The sequence below is a fragment of the Bos mutus genome, chromosome 29 (assembly GCF_027580195.1).
Source record: "Bos mutus isolate GX-2022 chromosome 29, NWIPB_WYAK_1.1, whole genome shotgun sequence".
NCBI classification, from domain to species: domain Eukaryota; kingdom Metazoa; phylum Chordata; class Mammalia; order Artiodactyla; family Bovidae; genus Bos; species Bos mutus.
The window spans coordinates 23,401,543-23,416,602 of NC_091645.1; the positions used below are offsets into that span (position 1 = coordinate 23,401,543).

General features: G+C 41.1%; 1 protein-coding gene across 2 annotated transcripts in view; it reads right to left on the reverse strand.

Annotated features, from left to right (window-relative positions):
• NELL1 (neural EGFL like 1) overlaps positions 1-15,060 on the reverse strand; it is a 1,049,219-nt gene that overhangs the window by 869,669 nt on the left and 164,490 nt on the right. For both annotated transcript variants that reach the window (XM_070364999.1, XM_070364998.1), the window contains exon 4: positions 6,460-6,630. In XM_070364999.1, the coding sequence (XP_070221100.1) occupies positions 6,460-6,630 (171 nt within the window). The remainder of the gene's footprint in view (positions 1-6,459; positions 6,631-15,060) is intronic.

Here is a 15,060-nt window from a genome sequence, read left to right on the forward strand (position 1 = left end):
GAAGGATTGGAGATGAGAGGACAGGAGGAATCTTCAAAGAGTCTAAGACACAGATTTCCTGATTTCATACTCATTGCACATTAAGTCACATTTTATAAGTGGCAAAAGCAAGACAGAGGTCCAGCAAGGTTTAGGGTAAACCAGATAACATGTGCCTGGTCACATAAGAACAGCTCTTCTTTCCCTGTCATCCCCTCTGTTATATTTCCTTCTCTGTCTCTTCCTGAAGGCTGTCTCTCACTGCAAACTTGATCCACTCACTAATACACAGTCTTTTATCACTGGCACTCTGACTGGCTTTGTCATGCTCACAAGATGAACCTCATTCCAAATCGGATTCTCATGTAACTTACACAGAATCAAATCACAGTGGCAAAACTGTAAAGCTGCAGAGAGTGTCATGCATTTTTACCTGGGATGGTAAGAAACTGAGAAGCTACTCCATGTCACCAGGAGCTCTTCCTTCTGTGGTCTCCCAGACCTGACGGTCTCTACTAGGAAACCAGAATCCATCAGGTACTGCCTTACAACATTCCTTGTACTGTTGCCTTTTCAGTTCAGTTCAGTCACTCAGTCGTGTCTGACTCTTTGCAACACATGAACTGCAGCAAGCCAGGCCTCCCTGTCCAACACCAACTCCTGGAGTTTACCCAAACTCATGTCCATTGAGTCGGTGATGCCATCCAGCCATCTCATCCTCTGTCGTCCCCTTCTCCTCCTGCCCTCAATCTCTCCCAGCATCAGGGTCTTTTCAAATGAGTCAGCTCTTTGCATCACTGTTGCCTTTTACTGTTAATTTAATTACATATGGGTTATATCCTATATTCTTTCCTTCCTTATCACTTCTCTTGGGATAGAAGATTGGGTGCTGCTAGGTTAGCTGGACATCAGGCATATACTACATTCTCAGTTTTAATTTTGATGAGTTGTGTGCATGTGTTCCTGTTCATGAAGTAAATAATACATCAGTGTAGGAATCAGGAGATTGAGAATCTTGGCCTACCTCTTTTGGAAGTGGTGGTCTTTGATAGTCATCTCTTAATTTCTCCTTTACTCTAGTGCAAATGTTTGTCGAAAAGTCATTGCAGTACATTATACATGGCTTAACTACGTTAAGGAATGTTCGGCTTAACAACTTGCTTGTAAATACTTTAGGAGCTCTCTGGAAAGAAGATGCCATATCACCATATTTCATTATGAAAAACCTAGAGATATAAAGAAATGCTCATATCGTGAAGTTATTCTGAAATATTTGACAGAAACTTTGAATTACTGACTTGTTCAGTGATTTACAGTAAGTTTATTTTTCTGGGTCTGCAAGTTCTTCAAAATCAGTTGTATGGAAAAGCTGAATGTGCTCTGCAGTGAATCAATACCAAGCTTTAGAGGTAAAATCTAAATATGTTTGCTGTTTAGACTACAATCACTGAGTTAACTCTGTCAGAGTGACGACCAGGCTGCAGGTGTGTGTATTTATGTGCAGGCACTATGCCCACTTGCACAAGCTTGAACAAATGAGGTGCGAGTTCAGAGTTCCATTTCAATGGGACTGGGTAAGAGAGAAATTGTTCCAGTGGTGAAGCAAGAGGAGGCGGGATTGGAGTGAGGAGACCTGTGTATTGCAGAAAGTTCCTGCTGAAGCCTGGATGCATGTACCATTTGAATGGAAAACACTTTTGAGTCCATTCCTCCACTGTCATTTCAAGACCAAGATGCTGGGAGTGACTATTTTCAGTTTTCTCTCCATGAGAGTCCACAATTCTTCTAATATCCAAGGATTTGGGCCAGTCACTGTGGGGGTCCCTGGTGGCTTCAGAATTCAAAAGGACTGAATGAATAAGCCAAGGACTTCCTGATGGCAAGAACTCCTATTTCTTCGTATCCCCACAGCCCGGCAGAGAGTGTGCCCAGTACTTTAATTGGATAGATTGACTGAAAATTACAAGTTACCAAATAAAGAGAAGGAAAGAAAATCCCTTTTGTGGTAAAAGAACCCTTATGCACTGGATCCCAGATGTCAGAGGATTGTGGGCTTTGAGTGACTGGAACAGGCTGCAGGGTGAACTGAGAATGAAGTAGGGTAGTCGGAGGAATGTGAGTTCAGGCCTCCTTCTCAGCTTTGTTGGCAACTCTTAATACAAAGGAAGCAAAAGAAAAACCTAAGGCAATGGAGATAATCAGGCTGGCCACCCAACTGAGTGGTTCCTTTAATGTTTCTAGCTTGAGGTAATCTGCTACCCACACTTTGGGAGTTTCTAAGTAGGCCCAGCTGAACAGCTGAAGCAGGAAGAAAAGTGTGTCTCAGTAACAGGCAGAAAGTGTTAGATTACCAACTGAAATAGCAGTCACTTTTCTTGTGACAATTTGTGTAATTAGGTCTGAAAAGGTTCTGTTTCTCAATTCTAAGAAAAGGAGAAATTTCTGCCACTTTCCAGTTCCTCAGAACAATGGAACTGCCTGGAAATCTCTCTCTGATTTCAAGTATTTTTAGGATTCCTGACATTTTTGTAGCTTCTCTCTCCTGGGAAGACTTCCTGGCATGGTTATGACTTTATCTTGGAAAGGACATGAATTTCAGAGGCGGGGAGCAGAGGTAGCCAGGCAAAGGTTAGGGAGTTATGTCCTGGTTCAGAGTTTTAGCTCCATGGTTATGTGATTGGAACTGAGTTCCTTACCATCTTGGAGCCTTTCTAGTTCCAAATCCGTAAAAGCGGTCTAATGAAGTTGCCTCCACACCATATGGCTGCCCCAAGGACTGTTACACCTATCACACCTAGCACGTTACCTGGCCTACGGTACATGCCCAGTAGACAGAAGTCCCTTTCCTTGTGCCAAACCAATGGGTTGTGTAAGATTCCACATCTTGCCCCCCAACCCCAAAGATCAGCAATGTAAGACGCATGACAGGAAAATGCTAGAAGTACAGAACAAACTGCTCACACTGAGTCTGGCTCTTCTCTTCCATCAAGTTCTAAGTCCAGTGCCAACAGTCCCTCATGTTGAGCTGAAGAGCCTGGTGGTTAGAGCAGACACACAGACGTCAGACTCAGGTCCAAACTCTAGAGCTGCCTCTTAGCAGCAGAGGGTTACAAAAATAGAATGTAACCTCAGTTCCATCACTTTTAGATGAGAAAAAGAGCCAGAGTGATAAATTAATATATGTAAAGTACTAGCACGGTCACTAGCATAGTCAACACCCTAAAATGTTATCCATTGCATCACCATTTATCTTCTAGCCAGCACAGCTCTAGCAGGTGACAGGTTGAGAAAAATAAGGAAGCATAACTTTAAGGGCAAAAGGAATCAAAAAGGAAGAATCTCACACTGGTATGAAATGCATAGCTTAGAGAATAAAAAATCAGCCTTTCTGAAATTCACCCTCTGCAAGGGTGGCCTAGATAAAACGTAGTAGACCAGCATCTTGATAAATAGCCCAGAGGTTCTGCCATTTTAAAAAATCAGCCAGTGCTGGCTAGGAAGAAACTTTTGAAGAAGAAAAGTTTTTTCCACATACTAGACACTATCCTCACCTTAAACCTTTCCTCCTCCTCACTGGGGCTGTGCTTTTCAGGTACTTGGACTTCCAGGGTCCCTCACTTATTTATTGCAGCCCAGGCTATTCTCCAGTTTCTGCTCCCTCTTTTTTTTTTTTCTCAAGGGAAAGCACAAATGCAGTTCCCCACTACCACAAATTATGCAGTCAAGTTTCCCACATTTGGGGAAACCGCAAGTACTCCCTCTATTTAAACCAGTGGTTTTCAAATGCCAGCCCATGCACCAAGGCTAACCTGCTTGTGTAAGAAGTACCCAGAGAGTTTATGAAGAATATAGTTCCACACTCAGGGAATCTGATTCACCTGGTCAGAGATGGCCCCTGGTTATCCATAATTCTTAAGTATAGTCAGGTTTTATAATTGTTTCTAGACTTTTCCTACACCAAAATCAAAATTGACCTATCCCCTGGCCCAGTCATTCCCAGCTTCTCTTTCCCTAACCTATCTAAAAACCTCATTTGTCCTGGGTCCATGAATCATTAATTGGCACCAACTTTATGTTTTCCCTCCAAGATCTTAAATAAAGGAAAATAAGTTATGCTATGAATGAAAGTATAAAAAACAAACCACCAGAGAAGGGGACTAGTATTTAGAACCTCCTCAAATCAATTCTGTATAAATGCGGCTGACCCTAAAGCATACTGCGGGTTCCAGCTCTCCTGTTCTCTCCCTACTCTCATGGCAGAGAGGCCAGAATACATGACAAATCAAAGTCTGGAGACACTGGGTGACCACAGATGTGCAGAATAAATAATAATAACCGTAACAACCACCACCACCACCAGGTACTGGGTGCCAAAGGCCAAGCACCACCCAAAGCACTTTATGCAAATTGTCTTACTTAACTTTCCCATCTGTGAATATGTGTAACAGTACATATAGTACTAGCAGTCCCAGTTTACAAATTACATTGAGATGCAAAGGAATTAATATGTCCAAATTCACACAGCTAACACGTGTCTGAGGATGGCAGAGGAGACAATTTCATAGGGACCAGAGCATTTGTAAAGGCAGGGAACCTTCAATTAGCACAAACTACCCACCCTGTCTTTCCTCTTCTCTAGAGAGAAGACTATTGGGAAATAAAAGATAAAACTTACACAAAGAGGAAGCAAATAATTGCAGAGCAAGAAAACAGCAGTGTCTCTAGGATGTTTCGGTTGGGAAGTACTGAACTAGGGCTTCAACGTTTCTTTCTTACCTGTGGTATAAAAGGATGCACAGGACCCTTCTTGTCTCCCATTTGAGCAACATATGGGTGGTGGGTAGGGTGAAACAGAAATGCTACCTGACACACCACCTTAGTTCTAGAGAATTGAAAGAGCCAGTGAGTTCCTGAAGGTAGAAATGGAACGAATGACTTTAGCTGGCTTCATCCAAGCTGCCCAGCCCAAGGTAAAAAGGAGCTACCTGTTTCTATGGAAATGTCATCCAGGCACACATTACATCTAGTTGAAGCCACAATTCTCCAGAAAATCCAGAAAGCACTTTAAATAGATAGATCAAGCTAGACCAATACTCACTTCAAGATGGTGGAACTTCCCTTAAACCTGACACTAGCTTCTGTTCTCGGCCTTTCCAGGTCCTCTCCTAAGAGAGACTGCAGAGCCAGAGTAGCAAGCACACTGAAGTATCCCGTCATCAGAAATGCAGTCTGGAGGTGCTTTCTATTGGGTGCCAGAATGGAGGCTGTACTCAACATGCCTGTACTTTTTCCAGGGCCTAAAAGAACAAGTCCTGTGGCCAAACAATCATTTAACTTTGGCAGTAATATTAATGAAGACCAACCATTCATGGCTACTTTGCATCACAAAAGATTCTCTATAAAAGGACTCAGATCACTATTCATAGACTTTCAGTGGGTTCTGGAGAAAGGAAAACATCCCCCTTCACCACTGTCATCCAGCTGTCCAGCCACATGTGAACTAATAGAGATCAATAGTGTCCTTTCTTCAGCTGGCTGTAAACTTCCCCCTAGGGACAGACATGGAGGAGGATATCTCCTTCCCACCCCAACCCACAGCATCCTATGAAACTCTCCCTTCCCCTTCTTGCCCCTTTCACCCCCATCTTCAAAGTAGTCCTGCCACTCTCTGATAAACTGGAAGGCTCATCCCTCTGCATAGGATAAACGGCATCAATTCCGAAAGATTCCAAGAACAGCCCCTTTAAGAACAGCCCCTTATCATTTGGAAAAAATATTTAAGCAAAGCTGTGCTTGATGAAGTGAAATAGAATTAGCCACTCCAGTAGCTCCGGCTTCTCAGATTCATTTGAAGGTAGACCAGCTCATTCGCTTCCAAGTGGAACGGACTCAACAACAATACATCACAGTTAACCGTAATCACAGCTCCACGGAAATCCAGCCGGTGCCTAAAGGACACTGAGGTGTACTTAATGGTCCCGCATCTATAATCAACCTTTCATACATTTCTTCCTAATCGCTGCATATGGTTTCATTTTAATGAACTGTTTTCTTAGCATATTACAGTTGGTCATCCTGGGACACCTCAGTACTCTTGCCTGGAAAATCCCATGCATGGAAGAGCCTGGTGGGCTGCAGTCCATGGGGTCGCTAAGAGTCAGACACGACTGAGCGACTTCACTTTCACTTTTCACTTTCATGCATTGGAGAAGGAAATGGCAACCCACTCCAGTGTTCTTGCCTGGAGAATCCCAGGGGTGGGGGAGCCTGGTGGGCTGCCGTCTATGGGGTCGCACAGAGTCGGACACAACTGAAGTGACTTAGCAGCAGCAGCAGCAATGGCCCATTCGGTATGTTAAATGACTCCTAGGGTCCCTTGGTTTTTATTCCCCAGCAAGGCTTGGAGGGGATTGGTTTTTTCCCTTCCCCATTGATCGATTTCAAGGGCACAATCACAGAAGATCAAAGGCCAAGACATACCTGTTGCAGTCGATGTGGAGCAGGAGATGGGAGGCGCTGACCGAGAGTGCAACCCTGTGCCACTGCCCGTCAGCCAGCCGGTACGGAAGCGCCTCTGTCCGGGGCCTCCCACTGTGCACGTAGTGATAGCGAATCTCATCCCTCAGACCACTGCTCTCCAGTTCAAAATAGCTGTGTGTAAAGAACAAAAATGTGTTTTTACTTCTGGTTATCACAGCCGTCATCAATCCTCGTGACTTCCTACCAGGATTCCCAGAACCTAAAATTAACTCAACATGACGCACAGAAACACAACCCACAGTTAATTGTACAACATGGAACCCAACTCACCTTCTGTCCAAGAGTCCTCACAGTGACAGCCTGAAGGCCCGATATGGTGGCTGAAGATGCACTGTGAGTGACAGGTGACAAGCTAATCGGCAAAGCTCAGTGCAGTGTCACTTAAATATAATGCAGGTCTCCTTTCTATTGTCTACAAAATGCCATTCACATGGAATGGGTTTATCAATGTCTATTTTTATTACTGCCACTTCTACTTTTTCAAGAATTAAAGGAAAATACAAGTCACGTGAACTATCAAGGATGGAAACAAACTATCACAGAAATTATGAATAAGTTTTTTTGTTGTTGTTTTTACTTCCCCCTGGACAAGACACTATAAGTGAACAATTGCTACATAACCAATAAGGAAGGAACGTTTGAAGCTACTCGCGTTATGTGTTAATATTTCCAAGTGTCATGGAATGAAACACGTGATTGACCTTTTCTTTTTGCAGATTGTTACCTTCTTTTTCTAGATCCGTGAAAAACTCAGCACCTCCTCTGCAGTCGGCACACTGGCCATAAAAGGCAGCAGGCAACGTTGGGACAGTCCTCAGTCACACACCAGGGCTGGCACTTTCATGGGGGCAGAACTATGCAGGTTCCTATGTGTCCCTTCTGAAATGTGTCACCGTGACCATCATCACCACATGGTCCAATCTGACTGCCAGGCACTGGGCCTCTGACATATACTGTCTAATCCATCACTCACAAAAGCCTTGAAGACTGATACGATACCTTCTGAGGATCTTTAAAAAAAAAAACAAAACACTGAGATTCCGGAATTAAGTAACATACCCAAGCCAGATTTTAAACTCAGAGCTAGATGTGACATTCCATGTACTATCCACCAGTGAGGCCTCATCTCAGAGGCACAGAGACAAGGTGGTAAAGATGGCCTCAACTGGCACTGTCTCCCAGCAGCTTATCCGCACAGGCAGTTCAAGAACTGCTTGCCTAAATAGGTAACCAGGTTCAATCTCAAGATGTGGAAGGATCTACTGCTTCTGCTCTAATCCACTGAGTTGCCCTGACCCCACCAGCCCAAGCACATTTAATCCAGAACATAAAATGCATCCTCCATGAGCACTGAGATGAATAGATCATGAATCTCAGCTTCTACTATCCATGACTTCCAAATCTCCTTTAAGAAAACAAATGCACATTTCTTGCTCATCGTTCACAGAGATCTTCCCGAGATCACACTGCAGGAAAAGCGAAGTCAAGACCAGCCTCTGATCCACCTCACGTGGACTATACAAAGAATTAGGCTCAAGATCATAAATAGAAAATGTTACATATACTATTGCAGCCATCTCCTGGGCCCAGGTACATACTTACTACTAATAATATAATATATATATACTTTTAAGACTGTTAGGGAGGAAATCCCTTAACACACAAGACATTCATTTTAAGAGAATTCTCCAATTTTTTTCTACGCACCCAGAATACTGGAAGAATCAATCAGAGGACTTAAAAGGTCAGGAAAGTCTTGGAGGTTATCAGGTCATTCGTTAATTTACTCAGTGTGTCAGGGCTGAACACATATTGAAAAGCTAAGGCAGGATTTAAAATACAGATCCTGTTCTAAGATTTCAGAAAACAGTGGGAAAAGAAAAGTATGCCCCTCCTCTCAAAAAAGCTAGAAATTGGCGAATGGGAAACAAAGGAAAGTCGAAGCTATCATTTCATGATTAAATATGGCATTCTAGAAATGGGCTTACATAAATATCTCATTTAATTTCTTCAAGCTGAGCACTATTATCACTATTTTACAGATGAGTTCACAGATGATCAGATATTAAAATACCTTGTCCGAGACCACACAGCTCCAGTACAGAAAAGCAGCATAACTTGGTACTTAAGACCTTACCAAGATTAACACATAAAAAGAACTCTTTAAATCACTTTACTTGGACCAACAAGCTACTCCTAGGGGAAGGAACATGACCTTTAAAGGACCTCAATCAATGACAATCAAAAATATTCACGATAACTTGGATCATAATAAACAAAGAAAAAATGAGGCATATATATTTAACCAGGTCTAATCATCATTGCCTCATTGAGCAACTGCTCAGTGTATTATAAACATATCTTTTAAAGATCATTTTGCAGTGAATTGAAGTAAGTGGGTACCTCGAGGTAATCACAAACATACAGTTAAAACAAATGTGCACTAATATTACGCAAATGGTTACTTGTGTCTTGGGACATCTGACAGCACCGTGCATATATACAAAAATTGCTGTATCTCAAACAACCCAGATGAAAGTCAAGATGCTATGTTTAAAAAAAAAAAACTGTTAGAGTTCAAGACCGTTTACACATGACAGTAATTCCCCAGCATTTCAAGCCTGCAGACAAGGCCAAATCTTGTGGCCTAAGAATGCTCTTATGCTATTAAAAGGGGGAAATGAAAGTTATTAATAGATAACTGCAAAAGTGGTCCTAGAGAAGACAAAGAAATCAGATAGCTAAGTGATACCTGGCTAAAACTGCTTCATGAATATTGAGAAGAGAAAAGGGCAGAACTTGCAGGCAGTAATCCTCTGCTAATACTGATGTGAGGCTTAGTCCTGAAAGGAGCATGGAGGAGGCAGTCATTTGGCCTGAGAGCACCTGACATTAGCCTACAGTGCAGACTGTAGATTTGTAGTAGAGCCTGCTTCTCTGGTGGCTCAGAGATGATAAAGAATCTGCCTGCAGTGTGGGAGACCTGGTTCAAAACCTGGGTCGGGAAGATCCCCTGGAGAAGGGAATGGCTACCCACTCCAGTATTCTTGCCTGGAAAATCCCATGCACAGAGGAGCCTGGTGTGCTACAGTGCATGGGGTTGCAAAGAGTTAGACACAACTAAGCGACTAACACACACACTTGTTACTCAAGTATGGTCCACTGACCTGCAGCATCATCATCTATGGTAATTCAGATTATGGGGCCCCAACCAAGACCCACTTGAATCAGAATCTGCACTTTAATAAGACTCACAGATGATTCACACACACATTAAAAGTTAAGCAGCACCATGGTTAAGTACACCAGGTGTTGCTTTATGCCCCGGGCAACTAATCATGGTCAAGAAGCAAAAGTCTGATGCTACGAGCAAGTGAATGAGAACCATGTGGTGCTTTCAGGGGAAGAGAGGATGCTGGAAGCAACAGTGAGTCAGTGTTCCGTGGGCTCTCACCCTATCAGTCCTCTCTTAAGCCCTCAAGTGCTTTTGGGTCTTCCTAGGAATTTGTGGGAAGGACCAGCTGTGTAGGTGATAAAGTCACCAGTCAGATTTTGTCAGCAGCATTTCTCCCCTTAGCCTGGCACCTCAGCCAAGTGTTCTGCTCCAGTGAACTGTCCTGGCTCCCAGAAAAACTTGTTCATCCTTCAAATATTTGAAAACAGCAATGATATTCACTACAAAGCTTTCTCTTTTACACCAAGCATTCCCAGCTCAATCCTTTATACTTTTGCTCCCGTCCAAAATAAAAGGCCTTCCTGGTCAAAGATGGGGTCACACCGTTCTTTTAAGATTCTTCCCCAACTTGGTCACCAGGCTTCGGGTATGGTAAAACGGATCAGCCTCCCCCATAAAGATAGCATCCAGGAATAAAAATGTGCACTGTGCACAGCTGAGTGCCTCCTAACATTGACACTGACTTCCAGATACCTAACACAGCAAGTCCTTGGACTCAAAATTATTTTGAATCAAGTATTTTGACTCAAAATAACTATGAGGGTGAATCTTCCCTACCCTATATTTACATAGCTCAATTTTCTTCAACCTAAGTTCTTGCTTAAGTGCTAGGCTCTAGCCATAAACAGTGTGAATAATTCTTCAAAGCCTACCCTTAAGGGTTAGCAACAACCAATTACTATGAACTGAATTCAAATCTCACAAAACCGCCCGATCCCATGTTAGACTCATAAATAAAAGTCAGGAACAATAATTCCAAATAACATAGATAGGTTAAGATCAACCAATTATTTTCATTAAAATATTTGTCATTTTCCCAGTAACTTAAACCAGGGAACCCATTTCTTCAGAATATTAGGCAGACCAACAGGATAACTACATACCGTCAAAATGGTGAAGTGGTTATTGCTGGATGAGTGTGTTTTTTCCACACACTAGGATGAAAACAGCAGGGTTAATTTTTAAATGGTTCCAGCACTAAATCAATAGTAAAGACAAAAAGCTTTCAGAAAAAAGTCTTTTTTCCAGCAGCCACAAAGATGTATATTGACTGTTTGGAGAAATAACTCACACCCCAAAGAGCTCCAGAGTGAGTGCAGTACCAGCTTCCGCCCTATGGCCTCCATGTGCCCCTGAACCAACAAGTGCCTCCCAGAAGTCTCAGTGGGGAGGTCAAGGCAAAAATGGATGTGAGAAACAAGGCCACTCCATCCAATGTGTATCCCTGGCAGGATTATTGGGAGGAAAAGAGAAAAACCAGATAAGCCACTATCTTCTTTCTGTAATGGAAACAAATCACAGGTATAGAGAACACCTGGGCAGACCATTCTCCAAATCCTAAAAAATGCCAAAGAAGATTAAAAGAAACAAGTTTCCTAGCAATTTCCTAGCAATATCCTAGCATAATGCCTACAATGCCTAGGAAAAACATCTACTTCTGCTTTATTGACTATGCCAAAGACTGTATACCAAAGACTGTGTGGATCAAACAAACTCTGGAAAATTCTTAAAGAGATGAGAATACCAGACCACCTGACCTGCCTCCTGAGAAATCTGGATGCAGGTCTAGAAGCAATAGTTAGAACTGGACATGGAACAACAGACTGGTTTCAAATAGGAAAAGGAGTACGTCAAGGCTGTATATTGTCACCCTGCTTATTTAACTTATATGCAGAGTACATCATGAGAAACGCTCGGATGGATGAAGCACAAGCTGGAATCAAGATTGCTGGGAGAAATATCAATAACCTCAGATATGCAGATGACACCACTCTTATGGCAGAAAGCAAAGAAGAACTAAACAGCCTCTTGATGAAAGCGAAAAAAGAGTGAAAAACTTGGCTTAAAACTCAACATTCAGAAAACTAAGATCATGGCAACTGGTCCCATCACTTCATGGCAAATAGACAGGGAAGCAATGAAACAGTGACAGACTTTATTTTTTTGAGGCTCCAAAATCACTGCACATGGTGATTGCAGCCATGAAATTAAAAGACACTTGCTCCTTGGAAGAAAAGTTATGACCAACCTAGACAGCATATTCAAAAGCAGAGACATTACTTTGCCAACAAAGATCTGTCTAGTCAAAGCTATGGTTTTTCCAGTAGTCACGTATGGATGTGAGAATTGGACTATAAAGAAAGCTGAGTGCTGGAGAATTGATGCTTTTGAACTGTGGTGTTGGAGAAGACTCTTGAGAGTCCCTTGAACAGCAAGGAGATCCAACCAGTCCATCCTAAAGGAAATAAGTCCTGAATATTCATTGGAAGGACTGGTGCTGAAGCTCCAATACTTTGGCTACCTTGAGTCAGTCAAGAACTGATTCATTGGAAGAGATCCTGATGCTGGGAAAGACTGAAGGCAGGAGAAGGGGATGACAGGGGATTAGATGGTTGAATGGCATCATCAACTCAGTGGACATGAGTTTGAGTAAACTCCAAGAGGTGGTGATGGACAGGGAGGCCTGGCATGCTGCAGTCCATGGGGTCACAAAGAGTCAGACACAACTGAGTGATCGAACTGAACTGAGGAAAGGTTAATTCTACCTTTAACAATATAGCTAACATTTATTTGGTAATAGCCAAGCAATACCACTCTTGGGCATATACCCAGAAAAGATGAAAACTCTAATTTGAAAAGATAAATGCACCCCAATGTTCATAGCAGCAAAATTTATAATAGCCAAGGAATGGAAGCAACCTGAATGTCCACTGGCAGATGAAGAGGACATGGTATATATACACAACAGAATATTACTCAGATATAAAGAATTAAATAATGCCATTTGCAGCAACAAAGATACACCTAGAGATTATCATAAGTGAAGTCAGATGGAGACTGACAAATATCATATGATATCATGTATATATGGAATCTAAAGATGATGCAAATAAACTTATTAACAAAACAGAAACAGAATTGGTCATAAAAGGCAGTCATATGGTTATCAAAGATGAAAGTAGGGAGAGAGATACATTAGATATACACTACTACATACAAAACAGATAAGCAATAATGAACGACTGTATAGCACAGGGAACTAAATTCATTACCTTGTAATAACTTATAATAGCTAAGATTGTGAAAACTAGATTTATTTATGTGAAACTGAATCACTTTGCTGTATATCTGAAACTAATACAACATTGCAAATCAACTATAGGTCTATTAAATTAAAAGAAAATAGTAACAGCCAATATGTATGATGCTTACTGCCAGGAAATGACTGTAGGCCTTTATATTTCATATCAAAATAATCCCTACCACATCCTAGGATATATTTATCTATTTATTATTTGCTTTAACAGACACTTCCACAGCACTATGTGCCAGGCACTACTCCACAAGTATTTACTCATTTAATCTTCACTAAAACCTCAAATATTACCAGTTATTACCATCCCAGTTTTATAGAGGATGGAACCAAAATAAAGATTAAATAACTTTTCCAAAGCTACAGAGCTAGGTAACAGCAGAACTAGGATCCACATGGGAATAACCTAGCTCCAGGGTTCCTGCTTTATGCAGCCTCCTAAGTCCATGCTTTTAACCACTATCTCATTTTAAAAAAAGAAATTTAAGATTTGGGGATGGAAAAAGGTATTCCATGCAAATGGAGATCAATTGAAAGCTAGAGCAGCTATATTCATGTATCAGACAAAACAGACTTTAAAATAAAAACTGTTATAAAAGACAAAGAAAGATACTACATAAGAAGATATAACAATTATAAATATATATGCACCCAACATAGAAGCAACTCAATACAGAAGGCAAATAAGGGAGAAATCAACAGAAACACAGTAGTAGGGGGGGACTCTAATACCCTACTTTCCTCAATGGACAGATCATCTGGACAGAAGATCAGTAAGGAAACACAGGCCTTAAATTACACATTAGCCTTAATTGACACTTATAGACTATTCCATTCAAAAGCAGAATACACATTCTTCTCATACGCACATAGAACATTCTCCATGACTGACTGCAAAGTGAGCCTCTGTAAATCTAAAACTGAAATCATACCAAGCATCTTTTCTGATCATAAAACTATGAGATTAGAAATAAACTATAATGGGAAAAAAAAGTGGCTTCCCAGATGGCACAGTGGCAAAGAATCCCCCTTCCAGTGCAGGAGACACAAGTTCTATCCCTTGACCAGGAAAATCCCTGGAGAAAGAGATGGTAACCCACTCCAGTATTCTTGCTTTAAAAATTCCATGAACAGAGGAGCCTGGTGGGCTACAGTCTATAGGATGGCAAAGTCGGACACAACTGAGCATGCACACACACAGGGAAAAAAAACTAAAACACACACACACACATGTGCAAGCTAAACAAAATGCTTTTTAACAACCAATGGGTCACTGAAGGAATTGAAGAAGAAATTTAAAAATACCTATGAGACAAATGAAAACAAAAATAGAATGATCCAAAACCTATAAGATGGAGCAAAAGTGATTCTAAGAAGGACATTTATAGCAATACAATCTTATCTTAGGTAACAAGAAAAATCTCAACTAAACACCCTAAACTTAACACCTAGAACAAATGAAGAAAGAAAAACAAGCAAAACCTAAAGTTAGTATAAGGAAAGAAATCATAAAGATCAGAGCAGAAATAAATGAAATAGAGATGAAGAAAACAATAGCAAAGATCAATGAAACTAAAAGCTCTTTCTTCAAAAACATAAAATTGATAAAACTTTAGCCAGACTCACCAAAAAAAGGGAGAGGACTCAAATCATTATAATTAGAAATGAAAAAAGAAAAGTTACAACTGATACCACAGAAATATAAAGAATCATAAGAGACTATTACAAGCAACTGTATACCAATAAAACAGACAACCTGGAAGAAATGGACAAATTCTTAGAAAGGTACAATCTCCCAAGAGTGAACCAAGAAGAAATTTACAACATAAACAAACCAATCCCAAGTAATGAAATTGAAATTGTGATTAAAAAACTCAACAAAAGTCCATGACAGATGGCATCACAGATGAATTCTATCAAATATTTAGAGAATAGCTAACATCTATTCTTCTGAAACTGTTCCCAAAAAATTGCAGAAGACAGAAAACTGCCA